The sequence below is a fragment of the Peromyscus eremicus genome, unplaced genomic scaffold (assembly GCF_949786415.1).
Source record: "Peromyscus eremicus unplaced genomic scaffold, PerEre_H2_v1 PerEre#2#chr22_unloc_1, whole genome shotgun sequence".
Classification (NCBI taxonomy): domain Eukaryota; kingdom Metazoa; phylum Chordata; class Mammalia; order Rodentia; family Cricetidae; genus Peromyscus; species Peromyscus eremicus.
Window position 1 is genome coordinate 7,674,807 of NW_026734286.1, and position 19,574 is coordinate 7,694,380.

The 19,574-nt window shown below is 39.9% G+C and overlaps 1 protein-coding gene across 1 annotated transcript; it reads left to right on the plus strand.

Annotated features, from left to right (window-relative positions):
• The first annotated feature begins 971 nt into the window (after nucleotides 1–971).
• LOC131900443 (zinc finger protein OZF-like) lies at nucleotides 972–19,374 on the plus strand. The gene is made up of 4 exons (XM_059251655.1): nucleotides 972–1,055; nucleotides 16,885–17,011; nucleotides 17,210–17,270; nucleotides 17,802–19,374. The coding sequence occupies exons 1-4, from the start codon at nucleotides 972–974 to the stop codon at nucleotides 19,024–19,026; spliced, it is 1,497 nt and encodes a 498-aa protein (XP_059107638.1). The 3' UTR covers nucleotides 19,027–19,374.
• The last annotated feature ends 200 nt before the right edge of the window (nucleotides 19,375–19,574 follow it).

A 19,574-nucleotide genomic window follows, 5' to 3' on the forward strand; every position in this document is an offset into this window, starting at 1 on the left:
ATCACCTGAGCCAGAAATCTACTATAGTGACCCAGACTGAACCTGCCAGTCAAGTGTTCGTGTGGCTTTAAAGAACCCTCAGTGGAAGGCCTGCAGGCAGGACACAGGATAAAATTCCTCCACAGAGCAGTGGAGCACAGCAGTAAAGCAGCTGGACAGGGATTCTTCATGCCATTGCCACTGCTGCTGGCTGCTGCTTCAGCACCGTCACAGATTCCAGACAGGGTGTCAAAAAGTGGACAGTGGACTTGGGACAAAGGCCAAGACCCATGTGAACTCCAAGAGTAATGATGAGTAAAAAGCTCACTCTGATCCCGTAGGGTTTACTTCTCTAAATCCTGTATTTACACTGATATGGCCTTTTCTACAGAATAACAGTTTAAGAGAGTGCATAATTTTTTAAATTAAACTTTCTTTTTACAAAAGTGAAAATCATAGCACTTTTCGCACAGCTTGCCCCAGGTATTGCTAGTCCAGAAAGTGGCAGGTTTCCTTTGTCCTTTCTCAGTTCATAGCAAAACCCCAGAAAAGAGTCCTCCTGAGTGCAGGAATAGTTCAGGGAAGACTTTGCAGTCCAGCCCCAAGTTCTGCTGCAATGCCAATCTCTGCAGGTCTGGGGTAGTTCTGTGCCTAGGGTGAAAGCCAGGGTTGCCAATCATTGGGCTCTCTGACTTCACAGTACTTTGTCCCTAAGAGAGCTGTTTAGATCACTCAGGCCTCAGTAGCCAGTCAGGACCTCCAGATGGACTGCCAATCAGAATGGGGTGGGCACTTCCGACCAGCCCTGCTGCATGATCTGTGGCTCAGCGGTTAAGGGCGGGTCTCCTGTTCTGTGTGCTGGGCTGCGACTGGCTGCTGGGAGCCGTGAGAAGAGCGGGTGAACTCGGAATCCGCCATGGTGAGTGAGGGGCTGCCGTCCCTCGTGGGGAGAAGCCTCGGGAGACAGTGTGGGTTCCCCCGGGGCTGTGGACATGGCGTCAGGACGCGGTGTCCGGAGTGATTCCCTTTGGTCCCCTGAGGTCCCTGCAACTTTCCGGCAAAAGCAGGACCTGGGAGTGATTTAGCGCTGCGGTTTGCGCCTCTCAGAGCATGGGGGCGTGTGAGCCTTTGTGTGGAAATATCCTATGGTGATCATTTTTTCATTTCATTCAGTAAAAACTGTGGCCAGGGAAGGCAGATTTGCTCATTTGCAGAGCCCTGGTCACTCTAGTGTCTTCTAGAAGTTCTGCACTTGGCACTGAACATGCAGATGTAGGATCCGTTTGCAGTTAATTCTGTGCAGGGCGTAAAGTCTGTGTCATTAACACATTTGCATGTAGATGCCAGGGTGGTCCATTTGCCTGTGACAGTAAGGGCTGACTTACTGGATTTCTTGGCCTCGTGTCTCATTTGACTCTATATTTATTGTGTTTTTATTTCTAAGTTTTCCTCTCATGTTCTGTTGATCTCTTTATTCTTTCCCAGACAGCACAGTCTTTTTTTTTTTTTTTGAGACAGGGTTTCTCTGTGTAGCCATTTCTAATCCAATTTCTATTGTTGGTAGCATAAATTTTTAGTCTCCCTAGCCCTAGAGACATGGTTTCTTTGTGTAACAGCTCTGGCTGTCTTGGAACTCACTTGGTAGACAGGCTGGCCTCGAATTCACTCACAGAGATTCCTCTGCCCCTGCTTCCCGAGTCCTGGGATTGGAGACATTTGCTTTCTCCTCAAGGTTAGCCCAGCTCTCTCCTAAGGCAAGCCCATCCTACATCAGGCACAAGTTCCAGTGGAATCCCCACTTCTCAAAGGTTAAATGTTCACAGTTACACCCTTTCCTTTAAAAAGACACCTTTGTTCTATTATCGTGAATGTAGGAGGAGATGGTACCTATGGCATAGGCAGGTTGGCCCCACATAGCTAAGGAACAGAAGAAAGATTTCCATGATATTGAGCAGAGACAGTTGAGTCTTACCACAAAGATTGTACTGTGGAAGCCAATTGCTGTCATCCAGGTCTTTCACTCTCTCCTCAGTCCCCAGACACAAGGTGTTGCTTGGTCCCCATTTTGTCCCAATTGAGTCTGGTCTGGGATATGATCAGAGAGTTCTGACTCTCTATGTTGTCTGGCATTTTAGACTTTTTGATTTCAACTTGTTAATATAGTTAAATCAAATTTAAAACCTTATAGCCTTGTGTGGCACTTCTACCCAGTTAGAAATACAGCTTCTGGATGTCATCATGTACAACAGTCACACTTAAGAGACTGCCTTTACAGCTTTCAACAGACCTGATCCAAGGTTTCCCAGGTTCTCTGAGGGAACTAGGTATGGAGGGAAACAAGGGTTAATGCCATGCACACAGAGAAAAGATAGAGACTGAAACTTGAGTTTGGAGACTTGAATTGTTTAACCTCTTTGTAGATGGTGTAGGGAAAGTTATACTAATGAAGCCTATTGCCAAGACAAAGGAGTTGGTTCTCCCTACCAGGAGGAAGTATTTTCTCTGTGTTTGTGTCCTCTTTTCTCTCGTCCTCTTTCTCTCTCCTTCTGTCTCCCCCTCTCTGTCTTCCTTAATTTCTTTTCTTCTTAGGTTATATTCTGTCATGTTTTATATTTCCTCAGCACCCTCAGGCTCCTATCTTGAAATGCTTGACTCCCAATTAAAGGGAGTAACTGTATAAAATTAGGTGTTCCCTTGTGCGAGTAGGTGTGTCTTATTTGTATAGATGTGTCATTGTAGGTGGGCTTTGAGGTTTCAAAAGACTAGTGCAAGGCAAGTGTTTCTTTCTAGCTGCCTGCCTCTGTATTAGGATTTAACACTTAGTCCCATGCCTGCCCACTGAACCTTCCTTTGAAGATGATAATGGACTAACCCTCTGTCACTGCAATCAATCCCCAAATTAAAAGCCTTCCAGTATAAGAGTTGCCTTTGTTATTGCATTTCTTCATAGTAATAGAGCAGTCACTAAGTCAGGTTGTTTGTGTAATGTTTTGGCACATTATCTCTCTGTATTCTGTACAGGTCCTGAGAAATCAAGTAAGGCTGAATGAAAGAGTAGTGGGCTGGTTTCTTGAGAAAACATTTAATCTGTCATGTGTTTATTTCTAGAAAGTGTTTTATTTATTTTATCTTTCCCCAGTTTTCATTCATTAGAAAGGTGTTCATGTTCCAAGAATTTGTCAGTTTTCTGATATTTCTGCTGTTAATATCCAGCTTTAAGCTGTTGTGCTCTGATAGGATGCAGGGAGTTATATCACTTCTTTTTGTATCTGATGAGACTTGCTTGGTATCTCATTATGTGATCAATTTTGTAGAAAGTTCCATGAGGTGTTTGTTGTAGATGTTCATCAGGGAAGACTTCTGGGTTTAAGATAACAGAAAGTCTTTATTAGCTGTCCTGCAACTACACTGGGTGTTCTGTAGCCTAGTGTAGCCCTGAGCCTTTTTTCAGGATGAGCTTTTAAGCACAAAAACCATGTTCTGGGTTGACTTTTCAGTTAACAAGCACAGTTAATCAGAAACAGGACTACAGACTAAAAAGTAAGGTTAGTACATTTAGAAACTTCCCATAACTATGGACTTTGATGGATTAGGCCTTTATTTTTATTTTTTATTTATTATTATTATTATTATTATTATTATTATTTTGTTTGTTTTTTTGAGACAGGGTTTCTCTGTGTAGCTTTATGCCTTTCCTGGATCTCGCTCTGTAGACCAGGCTGGCCTCAAACTCACAAAGATCCTCCTGCCTCTGCCTCCCAAGTGCTGGGATTAAAGGTGTGCACCACCACCGCCCGGCAGGCCTTTATTTTTATATTTAGCAAGTGGTGCTGTCTGCATGCTGTTTTACAGCCTGAGTAGCACTTACATCATGGAGTCACTAGTGCTAAGGTCTGGGGATCTCCTGAGGTCTGGGACCAGTTAAATTCTCCACTGGATTTAGTCAATGAGTCAGATCAGGGAATAATCCTGTATTAGTTTAAAATGCAGGGCCCCACCATTAAGCCAATCAGAATGATAATTAAAGGCCCAGTCAGTAATGATAGTAGAGTAGTTAGCCAGGGGACTGCTACAAAGTCGCAGGAAAACATAATAGAATTCAGCTACTATCACAAAAGCTATTACTTGGGAAAGTCAGACTTCTCCAAAGGTCAAGCCATGGCTTAAGAAGTCTTGGTGATTATTTTAGCTTTTGTATGTATATTAGCTGGTTCCGACAGTGATTTTCTTGTAATGCTATGCATGCTTCATAGAACTCCTAACAGTGTATTTATCTAAAATACCTGTCAAGCATCCAAGGCCAAATGAAACAACACCTGTCTCCTAGGTCAGGAGGATAGCTTTATTTCTTGTGCAATTTAGGGTGAGACCCTCCTTGTTGCTGGAGAGCTTCTCCCCAGGTCCCACCAAGCACCGTAGTCCCACAACCCACGTATAAAATAATCACTCCGACGCTTATATTACTTATAAACTGTATGGCCGTGGCAGACTTCTTGCTAACTGTTCTTATATCTTAAATTAACCCATTTCTATAAATCTATACCTTGCCACATGGCTCGTGGCTTACTGGCATCTTTACATGCTGCTTGTCCTGGCGGTGGCTGGCAGAGTCTCTCTCTGCCTTCCTGTTCTCTCAATTCTCCTTTCTGTTAGTCCCGCCTATACTTCCTGCCTGGCCACTGGCCAATCAGTGTTTTATTTATTGACCAATCAGAGCAACAGATTTGACATACAGACCATCCCACAGCACCTCCTTTCTTATACATCCTTACTAATGGACCCCTAACTTCTTACCTAACCACTTCTAGGAATGTAGATTGAGCACGTAGATCCCCTTTCTGATATACTGTCATTAGCACTCAGTTGAGCTCCTCTTTTACCACTCCCATTTTGGGTTGTAAAAGAGAGCCTGATGGCCACTGCCTGAGGAAAATTCTTACCTACCTTTATGACCCCAAAAGAATTCAAGCCTGGTGACCTTGCTCTGGCAAAGGATCGCTATTGCTTGGTTTATAACTGAACACCTCAGAGACTTGAGAGGACTGAGGTATAAGGAGAACTTGAGGATGGAGAATGGAGAGGGATAAGGAGGATTTTGACCAGAGAGAACGTGTGGATGAGATGGAAGATGAGGAAGAGCCAGATGGGGAAGTACTAGCTGGGTAAGAATGAGATAAGGACCTAGATGATGCAGAATTAAGATGAGAGAATTAAGATAGAACTCAGAGGGAACAGTAGATAAAGGTAGAGAGAAATCAGGCAAGAAAGGAGCTAGGCACGAGAACATATTTTATCTCAGAGGAATAAGCAAATGGACTAAAGAGCTCGGTGTGCTGAGATTCTATTTCTTGAAAATAGTTCTCACCATTTGTAGTTTTCTCTCCTGAGCCCCTGGGTAGTATAATATTAAGGCTGGTCCTTTTAATATTATACAAGAGGAAACTAAGAGAATGGAGGCAGGTATCAATTATTTCCCTAACCATGGCAATATTTTTAAAAATTACTCCTGAAAATCAGCATAGAAACAAGTGTAGATGTTTTTCTAAGCCTTTTGAATTTTGTAAGATCATTTTTGTAAGGGAATCTAACTTGTTTTAATTCAGAAATGGAAACTTTTAACACCATCAGGTCATGATCAAATGTTCTACTTAGTTTGGAAAGCATCAGAAGAGGCACATTTAGTCAAACCATTGGTACATGCCCACAAAGCAGTCTCAGGGGCTCAGTAGTATGGTTATCCAGATGTATTAACTGATAAAGTAGAACATTAATTTGGGCTGCCCCCAGTCACAGTGAGGTTTGTCTGTCAATGGGCTGACAGTCTGGTTAGTAAGGGGGCAAGGTGTCTAAGTATAACCAGAAGTCTTGGCTGATTTCTGGCTGGGAATGATTAAGTCCATATTCAGGGTCACTTCCTGTGGTATAGGGTCTGATTCTACAAGTATTTTCTGTTTCCCATAGGCCCAAATCTTTACAAAAAATTTCTTAGTTTCATAAACCCAGTTTTTGCAATTGAAACTATCTTATTTCTGGCAACCAGGGGGCCCAGCCACTGTACACACACAGAATTTCAAACTCTGCATTTCCATTTCAAAAGATAAATCTCCATATCTTTAAATTTCCTTTCTCTAATACAACCAGACATTTAAAGTGGGCATCAATGAGCAAAGGCCAAAATCAATAGGGATTGCAGGTCTGTAGTTACCTTAGGTATTACCTTCCCTGTATTTGTCCTTCTTAGTTCCCTGGTCCAGACCTAAGGGCATTGGGGGTTGGATCACAACCCTGTATTCATACCAAAAGTAAAACTCAGGAGAATTTAGAGGGACAGGGAGTGGGAGGACTTGGGGACCCAATGAAACCTACTTTTAATTGACTCATAGTCCAGAGACAGTCCATTTGGCAGCATCCTTATCTTCCACTTTTGAGCTGGGTGTTGTGGATCCATGGTGTAATACCAGCTATCTTTACTGCCATAGGAGTGGAGAGAATTGCCATGTAGGGTCTGTTCCAGATTAGTTCCAGTGACCCTTTGGCTATTTGCTTGACCCAGCTATGGTATGTATAAAAACTAGCTCAATCATTGGACTGAAATGAAGGAAATCTGATGGTTTACTTGGAGGTCAACTGGGTCTCTAGGATAGTCCATTGAATAGCCTTTATGGACTGAAGTGCCTGTAGTGATATGAGAAAATAATGGTTAGAGAGTTTGGCCAACTGTTGGTCTCTGCCAACTGTTGGGAAGCAGTGGGGGAGGTTTTTCAGACATAATCTTATAGGGGGAAATCCCTCCCTACATGGGGCGAAGCTGGCAGAAGCAAAGCAAGGGAAGGTAGACTCCAATGAGAGTTTGTTGTTGTTGTTGTTTTATGTCTTGTTTATTCTTTTTACTTGACCAGAACGCTAAGGTGTATATGCACAGTGAAGTTTTCAATCTATATCTACAGCTTTAACTATTAATTGGGAGATTTGGCTGTGAAAGCCAGCTCATTGTTGGACCCCATTCCTGGGAGGATGCCAAATCAGGGGCTAGTTCTTAGAGATTTTTAAGCTATTATTTGAGTAGGTTTTGTCTGGGTGGGGAACACTTTTACTGACCTGGAATGGGTATGTATAAAAAGTAGGGAGTAGAACCAACTCAAAAGAAAGAAGGGCTGGAGAGATGGCTCAGTGGTTAAGAGCACTGGCTGTTCTTCCAGAGGTCCCAAGTTCAATTCCCAGCAACTACATGGAGGCTCACAGTCATTTGGAATAAGATCTGGTGCCCTCTTCTGGCCTGTGTACATAATAAATAAAATAAATCTTAAAAAAAAAAAAAAGGAAGAAAGAAGTTTGTTATGGTCAACAAAGCTGAAAAGAGTTCGAGAAGGGAGGAGTATTTTGAAATCAGACATGGAGATTCAGAGTTTGGAGTTTGCCCAGCTTGTTTTTAGTCTTGCTTTGGTCTAGTATTTCCTAACTGTGCTCCCCTTCCTGCGTATTGGAATCATAATGTATATCCTGTACCATTATATGTTGGAAGTATGTGATCTGCTTTTTAAATTTGATTTTATAAGAGATTATAGTTAAGAGAGTCTATACATTTCAGAAGAGAATTTGAACTTTGGATTTTTAAACAAGTTTAAAACTGTTATAGATGCTGGGGACGTCTGAAGTTGGACTGAATGCATTTCTGTATTATTATGTGGCTACCAGCTTATAGGGGCCAGGGAATGTAGTGATTTGAGTAGGATTGACCTCCATAGACTTGTATCTTTGAATGCTTGGCCCATAAGGAATGGCACTAGTAGGAGGTCTGGCCCTGTTTGAGTAACTGTATCATGGTGGAGGCAGACTTTGAGATCTGTGTGTCTCGATCTCCTGCTGCTGCCTGTGAATCAAGATATAGAATTCTCAACTACTTCTCCAGTGTAGCAATAACGCCCGCATTACCGATACCAGTTTCAATGTTCGAGTGAGGAGCTGTGGATCGAAAAACAGAGACAAAAGACAGCAGGTCATTCGCCTCAGCAGAATGCCGAATGCCGTTTATTGAAAGCGGGAGGAAACCTTAAATACAGGCTTACAGCACAATGGGAGAACCCCAGAGGGCAGAAGTTCGCTATTGATGTTTACATTCTTGCATCTAAGCTGTTAACGCCCAATATGCAGGATACACAAACAAGGAACTTCCCTTAAGTGTTCAGGAGGGTGGATACCGGCAGGGAATTAGCAAAGGGAGGACATCTGGTCAAGGTCAGCAAGCAGGCAACGGCTTTACTCAATATGGGAGGAGACCAGGGCCCTACACTCCAGCACCATGTCTGCTTGTATCACACCATGCTTCGTGCTCTGATGATAATGGACTAAACCTCTGAAATGTAAGCCAGCCCCAATGAACTGTTTTCCTTTATAAGAGTTGCTATGGTCATGGTGTCTCTTCACAGCAATAAAATCCTAATTAAGACACCTGGGGACATGGACTATCTTAGGTTGCCATCCCCCATCAGTCTCCAGACTATTAAACTCTTGTTCCTCTCAAGGGACTCTGAAACCCCTGATGTCCTGAGGTTTGGTCTCTGGAAACTCAGTGAGACTTCAAGAAATATTGTGGGTATTTACCACAGAGGACTGCTAGATTTAAGCCAATAGAAAGTCTTTATTAGCTGGCCTGGGACTACACTGGCTATTTGGGATCTGAGTATAGCATCAAGATTTTCTCAGCATGAGCTTTTTAGCACAAAAACCATGTTTTGGGTTGACATACTTCAGTTAACAAGAACAGTTAGCCAGAAGCAGAACTCCAGAAGCTCAAAAGCAAGGTTAGTACATTCACAGACTTTCCCATAACTATGGACTTAGACGGATTAGAACTTTGTTTCGGTTTTTGGCAGATGGTGCTATATATGTGCTGAGTTTTATAATCTGAATGGTACTTCCGTGATGGAGTCAGTTATGCTGAGGTCTGGGGCCCTGTTACAGTGCTGAGATGAAGCAGTATTTTCTTGTGTTTGGGTGAAATATAAATGTCTGTTAGGTCCGTTTGGTTTATAATATCTGTTATCTCCAGTATTTTTCTCTGTTTAGTTTTTGTCTGGATGACCTGTCCATGGGTGAGAGTGAGGTATTGATGTCTTCCACTCTCAGTGTGTGTGGGACAATATTCTTTTTAAGCTACAGTAGTGTTTCTTTTACAAACAAGCAAATAGATGTTAGTAATTGAAACATCATGTCGAATTATTCCTTTGACTATGCAGTGTCCTTCCCCATGTCTTTCAATTCATTTTGGTTTGAAGACCCTCACATGTGTTTTATATGCTTATGGGCATACTAGATGGGCAATGAGGCCACACTAGTTATTTATTTTTCCAGTGGGCTTCACACATGATAGGCAAAGAGTCTGCCACTGCATCAGCTTTTATACAGAATTTCCTTCAGCCAGACATGGAGACTTACACTTGTAATCCCAAGACTTGAAAAGCTGAAGCAGGAGGATCACATTAGTTTCAGTCTAGACCTTGTCTCTGAAAACAAAACAATTTCCTCATAAGACCAAGATCTCACTTGGGCATATTCTTTGCAAATTCTACAGTGTGTCATTAAGAAATAAAATGGAAAGTTTTCCTAGGCCAATAGGAGGCCAAATGGTTCTACTTGCTAGATGGTTAGCCTTTCCATTGGCTAGAGTTAAAAGATTTTAAAGCTAATCTGTCACTTTCACTTTATTTTTGTTCTTCTTCAAAAATTGCCATATATCTCTGTATTATATTTTGTTTTAATCAGTACATTTAATTAGCTGAGCATGAGGGCTCACACCTTTCATCCTTGTATTTTGGAGGCAGGTACAGAAAGTTCAAGACTACCCTGGTCCAAATAATGAGTTCCAGGCCAGCTAGAGCTACAAAGAGATCCTGTGTCAAAAGCCCACAAAAATTAGAAGTATGTTTAAGAGTGAGACCATCTGTGAGTTAGAATTCAACCAAATGGTGCTGGTGACTTGGCTCCATTGGAAAAGAGCTTGCTATGCAAGCCTGGTGAGTTTGGTTTGCTCCTAGGAACCCTTGGGGAAAGGAGAAACTGACTCCTTAATGTTGTCCTCTGATCTTCAATCTCTGTGCCTGCCCCGACACACATATCACACACATAAATCACATAAATATATCCAGTACACTAGGAAAAAAGAATACATTTTGGTCCTGTGATGGGATTAAGATATCAAGTCAATGTATGTATAGGTAATAATTCCTGTTTTCTTTAGATATAGCCATTGCTAAGGCATACTAAAAGTCATCTTCCTCTAAGATAAGCATGTACATGTCTTATGCTAGTAATAACATTCACAAATTGAAGGCACTGCACTGAAACAGTTTCCACTGGCTGAAAAGATGTCTCAGACACAAGTGTTTGATGTCTCAGACACATATGGAGCTTGCAGAAGACAGAATTCAGTTCCCATACCCAGGTTGCCATTTCTTTTGAGTATGAATGAAATCAATACCTAGTCAAGATTTGTGGCCTTTCAAAACGCTCCTGTGACATGTATCCCAAACCCTTTGCCCTTCTTTCTCCTGGAATATTCTTATGTGGTTCTTTTTGTGCTCTTGTTTCTTGAGGTGGTAGGGTCTCATATAGCCCAGGCTGGCCACAAATTTCCTATGTCCCCAAGAATGATCTTAGACTCCTGATCCTTCTACCTCCACCTTTCAAGAACTAGGCTTACACGTATCCTGATCCTTGTCCCATTTAGGGAATAAGAATTGAACTGAGGGCTTTATGGTGATATTTTATTTTGTACTAAAATGTTATTTGTTTATTAATAAATAAAGTTGCCCGGCTAGCTCAGTCGGTAGAGCATGAGACTCTTAATCTCAGGGTCGAGCCCCACATTGGGCGCCAAATGTACATGTAACCAACTGTCTTATTAAATAAGAAACACAGAACCAATGCAAAGAAAAAAGCCAAGAGGTCAGAGCTAAGAGCTAAAACCTTACCCTTCCTCCTGTGGTGATCCTACCTCTCTGAAAGAGAGCTACTTCCTGTGTTAATGTCTTTATATATACTTTCTGTTCTGCCTTCTCATTGGTTGTAAACCCAACCACATGACCGCCTCGTCACTGCCTGTCTGTAGACCTCCAGGTCTTCTATGGTTGGTATTGAGATTAAAGGCATGTATATCCAATGCTGGCTGTATCCCTGAACATACAGAGACTTACCTAGCTCTGCCTACCAAGTGCTGGGATTACAAGCGTATGCCACCACCGCCCAGCTTTCCTATGGCTTGCTAATAGCTCTGACCCCCGGGCAACTTTATTTATTAATATACAAATAACATTTTAGTACAAAATAAAATATCACCATATTTTATGGGTTGGTTACAAGTTGTTGTCAAGGGTTAGGAAAAGGGCTAAGCAAAGGAGATTAGATTTACGGTTCTTGTTTGAAAAAAAAAGAAAGAAAAGAAAAGAAAAATGTAAATACTTTATATTGGATTGGATTGTTTTATATTGTATACAAATTATATATATTGAAATCAATATTGTTAGAAAATGCTATATGTATACTTCTAATTATACTTATACTGTTCATTTAACAATGTAATGCAATTTTCTGATCCTTGAATGTTATTATTACCAACTATTAGGATATAAAGAAATGAAAGTTAGTAGTTAGACCTTATAATAGAACTTGTAGTCATATTAGGTATGTTTTCAAGATTGAGCAGATATATTTTAGATAGACAGATCATCTTCAAACCCTTCAGAGATCTACAGAATATGGCATTTAAAATGTTTTAATAACTTAGAAAATTTTTTCTTTTTTGTTATGACTATGAGACATGTCAGCTCCTGGCAGTACCAATCTACTTCAGAGAAAATATGGGCATTGAAAAAACTGCAATTGGAGTTAACTTTCATTGTGGCAAAAGTTAGCCACTGAACAACAAAGTATCCCCGAATCAACTACTGACAAACAGGACAGACAGGACATGAAACAAAGGACTACTGATTCTTGTCAAAACAAGTGTGGTTATGGCTTTATCAAAAGGCATCTTCTGAGGCCAGGACAATATGACACCATCCCTGAAGTGGCCTTCACAATCCAGGAAAGGTACAGTGCCCTTTTCTTCGAAGGCAGCTTAATGGGCAGTGGGCCGATGGCTTCTGATGTGCAATGGGACTGTAGCTGAAACAGTTATTCTTGAAGAATAATTAAGCTCATGCCTCTCAATAGTTGAATGGCATTTAATAGAGGGATGTGGAGAAGAACGGGATGCTGAGATGAAGCCACATACACACATGGCCAAGAAGAATGGACAGCTGAATTCAAAAAACATTAACAATTTCCAGAATTTAAAATCCTGAATCATGACATGACACTAGTGGAATTCAGGTGTTTCTGGTACATGGACTGCTCTCACCCAATGTGAGGTTGAACTGTTGACCTTGTGTACATCCTACTTCACAAGTGAGTCTTTCAGATACGCTAAGCCTATAGGCTGAAGATGATGCCCCAACACTGCAGAGAAACCTCAGATGACTGTCCAAGCAGCTGGCTGTTTCTGTCAACTCACAATTTTTTGGAAGTTGCTTGCATGTACTTCCTGTTTTTATTTTTGTTAGCTAATATTATTTCCTTCTTGGGTCTCTGAGGGAGTTGAAGATTAGTTAGTTATAGTTGAAGATTAATTAGGATAGAAAGTGAATTAGATACATTTTGGACTTACCAAAATAGGATAGATAATGGAATTATTTTCTCTGAATTTGTCAAATACAAATGGACTAGACATTGTTTAGATATTTATTACTTGTATATATTGTATATAGTTATTGTACTTTTGTATATAGTTTTTCTTACGTTAGTTATAAGCTTTTTCCTTTTTTCTTTTTATTAAAGTAGAAAAGGGAAACATGGTGATATTTTATTTTGTACTAAAATGTTATTTGTATATTAATAAATAAAGTTGCCCGGGGGTCAGAGCTATTAGCAAGCCATAGGAAAGCTGGGCGGTGGTGGCATACGCTTGTAATCCCAGCACTTGGTAGGCAGAGCTAGGTAAGTCTCTGTATGTTCAGGGATACAGCCAGCATTGGATATACATGCCTTTAATCTCAATACCAACCATAGAAGACCTGGAGGTCTACAGACAGGCAGTGACGAGGCGGTCATATGGTTGGGTTTACAACCAATGAGAAGGCAGAACAGAAAGTATATATAAAGACATTAACACAGGAAGTAGCTCTCTTTCAGAGAGGTAGGATCACCGCAGGAGGAAGGGTAAGGTTTTAGCTCTTAGCTCTGACCTCTTGGCTTTCTTCTTTGCATTGGTTCTGTGTTTCTTATTTAATAAGACGGTTGAGCCAGGCGGTGGTGGTGCATGCCTTTAATCCCAGCACTCGGGAGGCAGAGCCAGGCGGATCTCTGTGAGTTTGAGGCCAGCCTGGGCTACCAAGTGAGTTCCAGGAAAGGCGCAAAGCTACACAGAGAAACCCTGTCTCGAAAAACCAAAAAAAAAAAAAAAGAAAAAAAAAAAAGACAGTTGGTTATATCTACAGGGCTTCATGCATGCTAGACAAGTATGCTACCAGCTAAGCTACATCTTTAGGCCCTTTATTCTTTTAAATGGGATTTAATTATAATTTTTCTATGTATGAATGTTTTACTTGCTTATATGCCTGTGGATAGTGTGTATCCCTGGTGCCCAGAGAGAACAGAAAAGAGTCAGATCCCCTAGAAGTGGCGTTAAAGGTGTTTGTGAGCCCCTATGTGGGTGCTGGGAACCTAACCAGGTCCTTTGGAGGAGCATCAAGTATTGAAAAGCACTGAGGCATTCCTTTGACCCAAACTGTTCTGATTCTAATTACCCCTAATTTCTCTAGTTCTCTAAACATTTGTGTTTTAACTCAACAGTCAGATTTTTTTCCTTAAATTAATATTTTTTGCTATTTTATGTATGACTGTTTGGCTGCATGTGTGTCCATGTATCATGTGCATATCTGTAGTCTGAGAAGGCCAGAAGAGGGCATTCAGTCCTCTGGAACTCACCATGAGATTTCAGGGAATCAAACCTGGGTCCTCTAGAAGAGCAGGCAGTGCTCTTTAACTGTGCCATGTGTAAAGCACCAGAGATCTAAACAGCAATTTAGGTCATATTCCTGTATACCTGCTTATTCTCAAAACTGAAAGCCTTGTAATAATTGACCATGCAAAATCAACCCCTCCCAAGTCCACTGGTTTTCCTAGCTCTCTGTTGGTACTGCTTAAACCATACTTCAGTGCTTTGGTTGTCAAGCACATTATCACATTGCACCTGTTTTTCCTTTTGCTAGGAATAGTCAACTCTCACATGTCCCTTATTTTCTTTCTGTCATTGAATGAGGAAGTTCTGCTGTAACCACTAAGAAACTGCAACCCAAAAGCCCAGAGTTTGGATTGTGCCTATAGTCCTAGGACTTGGATATTAAGGAAGGAAGATCAAGTTCAGGGCTGTCTTGATTATACATGGCATTCAATGTCACCTGGGGCTATAGGGCACCTTGTCTCAATGATAATAATAACCTGCAGCCTTAGTGTTGTGTCTAGAGCTCCTAGGCCCCAATGGAGAGACTGAGAGACTTCCTTGCATGAAGCCATGAGATAAAGCCTCAATTCCATTTTGATGTAACAATATGTTGAAATACCAAAACTTTGAGACAACTGCATGTAGGAAGTGGAAGTGACAGAGATATATGAGAAGTTACAGAGAGAAAGAGCCATGTAAGCACTTTGAAAATAAAATCCCATTGTCTGACACAGAGCTGCAGGATTTAGGATTGCCCTGCAAGATTTTGGACTTGTTTTGGTCCAATCTTTTCTTAAAACTTTGAAAGAGAAATGTGTATTCTGTGCCATTGTGTGTTGGAGAGATATAGTTTGTGTTTTGATATTACAAGATGTCACAGTCAAACAATTGCCTTGAGTTGTGGTGATTTATTCTGTACCCCAATAAAGCTTACCTGGTGATCAGAGGACAGAGCCAACCACTAAATTAGACATAGAGGTCAGACAGTAGTGGCACACACCTTTAATCCTATCACTTGGGAGGCAGAGATCCATCTGGATCTCTGTGAGTTCAAGGCCACACTGGGCTACATGAAAGAAACAGAACCAGGCAGTGGTGACACCTGTCTTTAAGTAAAATGACAGGACACAGAAAGGTATATTAGTGTGAGGAAAAAGGAACTTGCTCTCTTGAGGCTGAGGATTTCATAGAGGTAAGCTAGTGTCTGGCTGTTCTGCTTCTCTGATCTTTCATCTTTCACCCCACTCTGGGTTTTTTATTATAAGACCTTTTAAGATTCATGTTACATTGAGTGTCAGAAGAAACTTTGGATATTTAAACAGTGTTGGGACTGTTATATAATATGAGGATCTTTGAAATTAGACTAAATGCATTTTGCATCATGGTTTGACTGTGAGCCTGTCATAACCTATGTCAAAATGTGGAAGGTTGAATGAAAAATTTTCCAGATAGTATGTTGTATTTTAGCATTTGTCTTTGGTGTGTAGCCTTCATTGGTGACTTATGAAACCCTGAGGAGGAGGAGCCTTTCAGGAGGAATGTAGTCTCTGGGGTTGGGCTTTGAGTGTTCATACCCTCACCACACTTCTTTGTGTGGTTGAAACTGAGCAGTCCTCTTCCTTTTCATGTGGCTACATCATCACCACCATTAGAAACTCCATTTCTAAATAATGTAAGGCAAAGTGGAAGCAATTGCTTTTCCTTGCTAATCCATTTTTTGCCTGGTATTTTCATGTTTATATTTTTGGCTCATCAAAATAGATTTTTGTGCATTTCAAGCATTTGTTCTTATGCTGAACTTTACCCTCATCATGACTTTTTAACTATGGTAGAGGGTATCATTTTTTACACCAAGAATGCATACATTCATGAAACTGATAGTGATCTCCTAAATCACTGAATTGCAGGTGTAGTAACACTGTCCCTTCCATTGTGTATGTTTTTACATTTTAAAAATTTGTGAATCTTTTGCATATATACATGGCTATGTACTATTTGTCTACCTGGTATTTACTGAAGTCAGAAGAGAGCATTGGATTCTCTTGACCTGAAGTTAGGAATGGTTGGGAGCCTCCAAGTGAGTGCTGGGGATTGATTCTGGTCCTCCTCAATAGCAACAAAAACAATCTTATTTGTTGACCCATCTTTATATACTCCATCCCTTTAGGGTTTTTTTTTTTTATGACTTTTGGATCAGCATTTACTTTACTAATGTTTTTGATTACTTTGATTTGTCAGTCAGTAACTTCTTAAAAATGCCTTCATTCCTGGGAATTATTAGCCTTACAGTTTAAAAGGGGTCACTCCAGTATATGATGGACAAGTACAGAACTGGAATGAATGTTCTAATTCTATGGAGGAATTTCGAGTGAGCCCCTAAGTGCTTTCTATTTTTTGTTTGTTTGAGACAGGGTCTCATTATGTACCTTTGGCTGTCATAGCAATCACTACATAGACCAGACTGGCTTGGAAATCACAGAGTTTCATGTGTCTCTGCCTCCTGAAGTTTTGGGCTATATGTATGCACCATCACACCCATATTGTCTATTCTCTTTGAAGTTAATAATTTTGATAAAATTTTGCTGATGCATACTAAATAGTGTTACTAACTGTTTGCATGTCTCTCTGTATATATTACTAGACATTTCTCCTGCAATGCCATATTCTATTCGGTGGTCATAGAAATGGAAGGCATCCTCCTTTTCTGTTTCCTTCTATAATGAGTTGGTGATTGCATTTGAAATGCTATGACCCATGTCATAGAATGCATTGATACAGAATTATGAGAATATATTCTCAATGAAGTGTATATTTACAATGCAGTCAGTCTCACCATTTCTATTATGTACATATATGGGATACTTTAGGATGCAGTGACCTATGAGGATGTGCATGTAAACTTCACTCCTGAAGAGTGGGCCTTGCTGGATCCTTCCCAGAAGAGTCTCTACAAAGATGTGATGCTGGAAACCTACTGGAACCTCACTTGTATAGGTAAGAATGTGAGCTTTCTGTCACTTTTTAAGGGGACAAGCCTTTTTTGGAGGTTGGTGCTCTTCTGTGATTTTGACTGTGGAAGAGGAAGGATCCAATGAATAATTAGCCATTGTCCTAAAGTCCACTGAAGATAGTAATTTACATTGTGCCTAATTTCTGGTAATACATCATTATATTTCTGGTACTGTATTTTAGGCTACAAATGGAAAAACCAGAATATTGAAGAACATTGTCAAAGTTCTAGAAGACATGGAAGGTAATTTTTATGTGCAAGCTGAAGCATATGTACCTCTGAAGAATGTTATTGTACCCTGAACTTGTAATGAAAAGCAGCAGTGTAAATAAGCACAGTTTTGTGATGATTATTAAATTCTCACAATACCATGTACTCTAATGTCAGGTAGCTAATAATTGTTTTGAAGGCATTTCTTTAAGAAACAAGACAAGGAAACAATTCCAAAATAGATGTCACAATTTTAATCATAGCCATATGAGAGGCAAGTTGTAGAACTGTCCATCTGTTTAGTTTCATACCGATCAATTATTATAAAAGGTATACACATTGATGAGGAGTTTAGTTTATGACCAAGACTTGTTACAAGCAAGTCTTCTCTATTAATACTAGTTTTCCTCAAATCCTTGTTTAGTGAAAGGAGCAGTTTATGAGAGTCAAAGACCCTATTATGGAGAAATCCTAATCCCTACACCACATCTGTATAAGGCATAAAAAGTTAGACTATGTGAATGTTATTTGAAAACCTTTTGTTTGTTTTTCTTCTTTTTATAGGTATATCATTTTCAAAGATACAAAAATAACCAATACTCAACAGGATCTTTATGAATGTAAGCAACATGATAAAACATTTGAATCTGATTCCTCTTTAAAAGTACACCAAAGAACTCATTTGGAAGTAAAAAACTATGAATATAATCAAAGTATTATAGTCTTTCCATGTCACAGTCTCAATCAATTATGTACAACTCATACTAGAGAGAAAACGCATGGATATCATCAATGTGAGACCACCATTGCACATGCCAGTTATCTTCTAATACATGAAAAAACTCCTACTGGGGAGTTACCTCATAAATGTAATCAATGTGGTAAAGTCTTTGCACTGAAGAAGTATCTTCTCAGACATGAAAGAATTCATATTGGAGAGAAACCCTATGAATATAATCAATGTGATAAAGCCTTTGGACATAAATATTACCTTCAAATACATGAAAGAAGTCATACTGGAGAGAAACCTTATGGTTGTAATCACTGTGGTAAAGCCTTTGCATATAAAAGTGTTCTTCGCAGGCATGAAAGAAGCCATACTGGAGAGAAACCCTATGGATGTAAACAGTGTGATAAAGCCTTTGGATATAAATATTACCTTCAAATACATGAAAGAAGTCATACTGGAGAGAAACCTTATGGATGCAGTCAATGTGGTAAAGCCTTTGTACGTAAACTTGAGCTTCAAATACATGAAAGAAGTCATACTGGAGAGAAACCCTATGGATGTAATCAGTGTGGTAAAGCTTTTGCATATAAAAGTGTTCTTCGCAGGCATGAAAGAAATCATACTGGAGAGAAACCCTATGGATGTAATCAGTGTGGTAAAACATTTGCATATAAAAGTCATCTTAAAATACATGAAGGAAGTCATACTGGAGAGAAACGTCATGGATGCAATCATTGTGGTAAAGCCTTTTTACGTAAAGTTGATTGTAAAATACACGAAAGAGGTCATACTGGTGAGAGACCCTATGAATGTAATCAGTGTGGCAAAGCCTTTATCCATAAAGGTGCTCTTCTCAGGCATGAAAGAATTCATACTGGAGAGAAACCCTATGAATGTAGTCAATGTAGTAAAGCCTTTGCACAGAAGTATCATCTTTACAGGCATGAAAGAAGTCACACTGGAGAGAGACCTTATGAATGCAATCAATGTGGTAAAGCCTTTTTACGTAAAGATGATTGTAAAATACATGAAAGAGGTCATACTTGTGAAAAACTATGAATGTAGTCAATGTGGTAAAGCCTTTGCACAGAACAATTGTATTCAAATACATGAAAGAAGTCATACTGGAGAGAAAGTCTATGAATGTGATCAATATGGCAAAGCCTTTATCCGTAAAAGTGCTCTTCTCAGGCATGAAAGAATTCATACTAGAGAGAAACCCTATAAATGTAGTCAATGTAGTAAAGCCTTTGTACAGAAGTATCCTCTTTACAGGCATGAAAGAAGTCATACTGGAGAGAAACTTTATGGATATAGTTAATGTGGTAAAGCTCTTAGACGTATTGTATTTCAAGAATATGAGAATATGGGATAATTTGAATAATAAAACCTATTTGCAAATGAAAATATTTATGCTGTCATCCTTTATGTTTGGATTATGTTATTTTATTCTGGGGACTAAATATTTGTTCTTTACATTTTCTCAGATACACAAATGAATGCCAGAGAATAATATCAGTGGTTAAATGTGGTCACTGCTAAGCAGGATGACCAGAATTCATTCTCTGGAAGACCCACATTTCTCACACAGCTTTCTTTTCTGATTA

Excerpts from the sequence above, each read along its gene's own strand:
- LOC131900443 (XM_059251655.1), top strand. The coding sequence starts at position 972 with ATGGCGTCAGGACGCGGTGTCCGGAGTGATTCCCTTTGGTCCCCTGAG. Across the intron at positions 1,056-16,884 it reads GGCAAAAGCAGGACCTGGGA|GATGCAGTGACCTATGAGGA; the intron begins GTGATTTAGCGC and ends GGGATACTTTAG. Across the intron at positions 17,271-17,801 it reads AGTTCTAGAAGACATGGAAG|GTATATCATTTTCAAAGATA; the intron begins GTAATTTTTATG and ends TTCTTTTTATAG.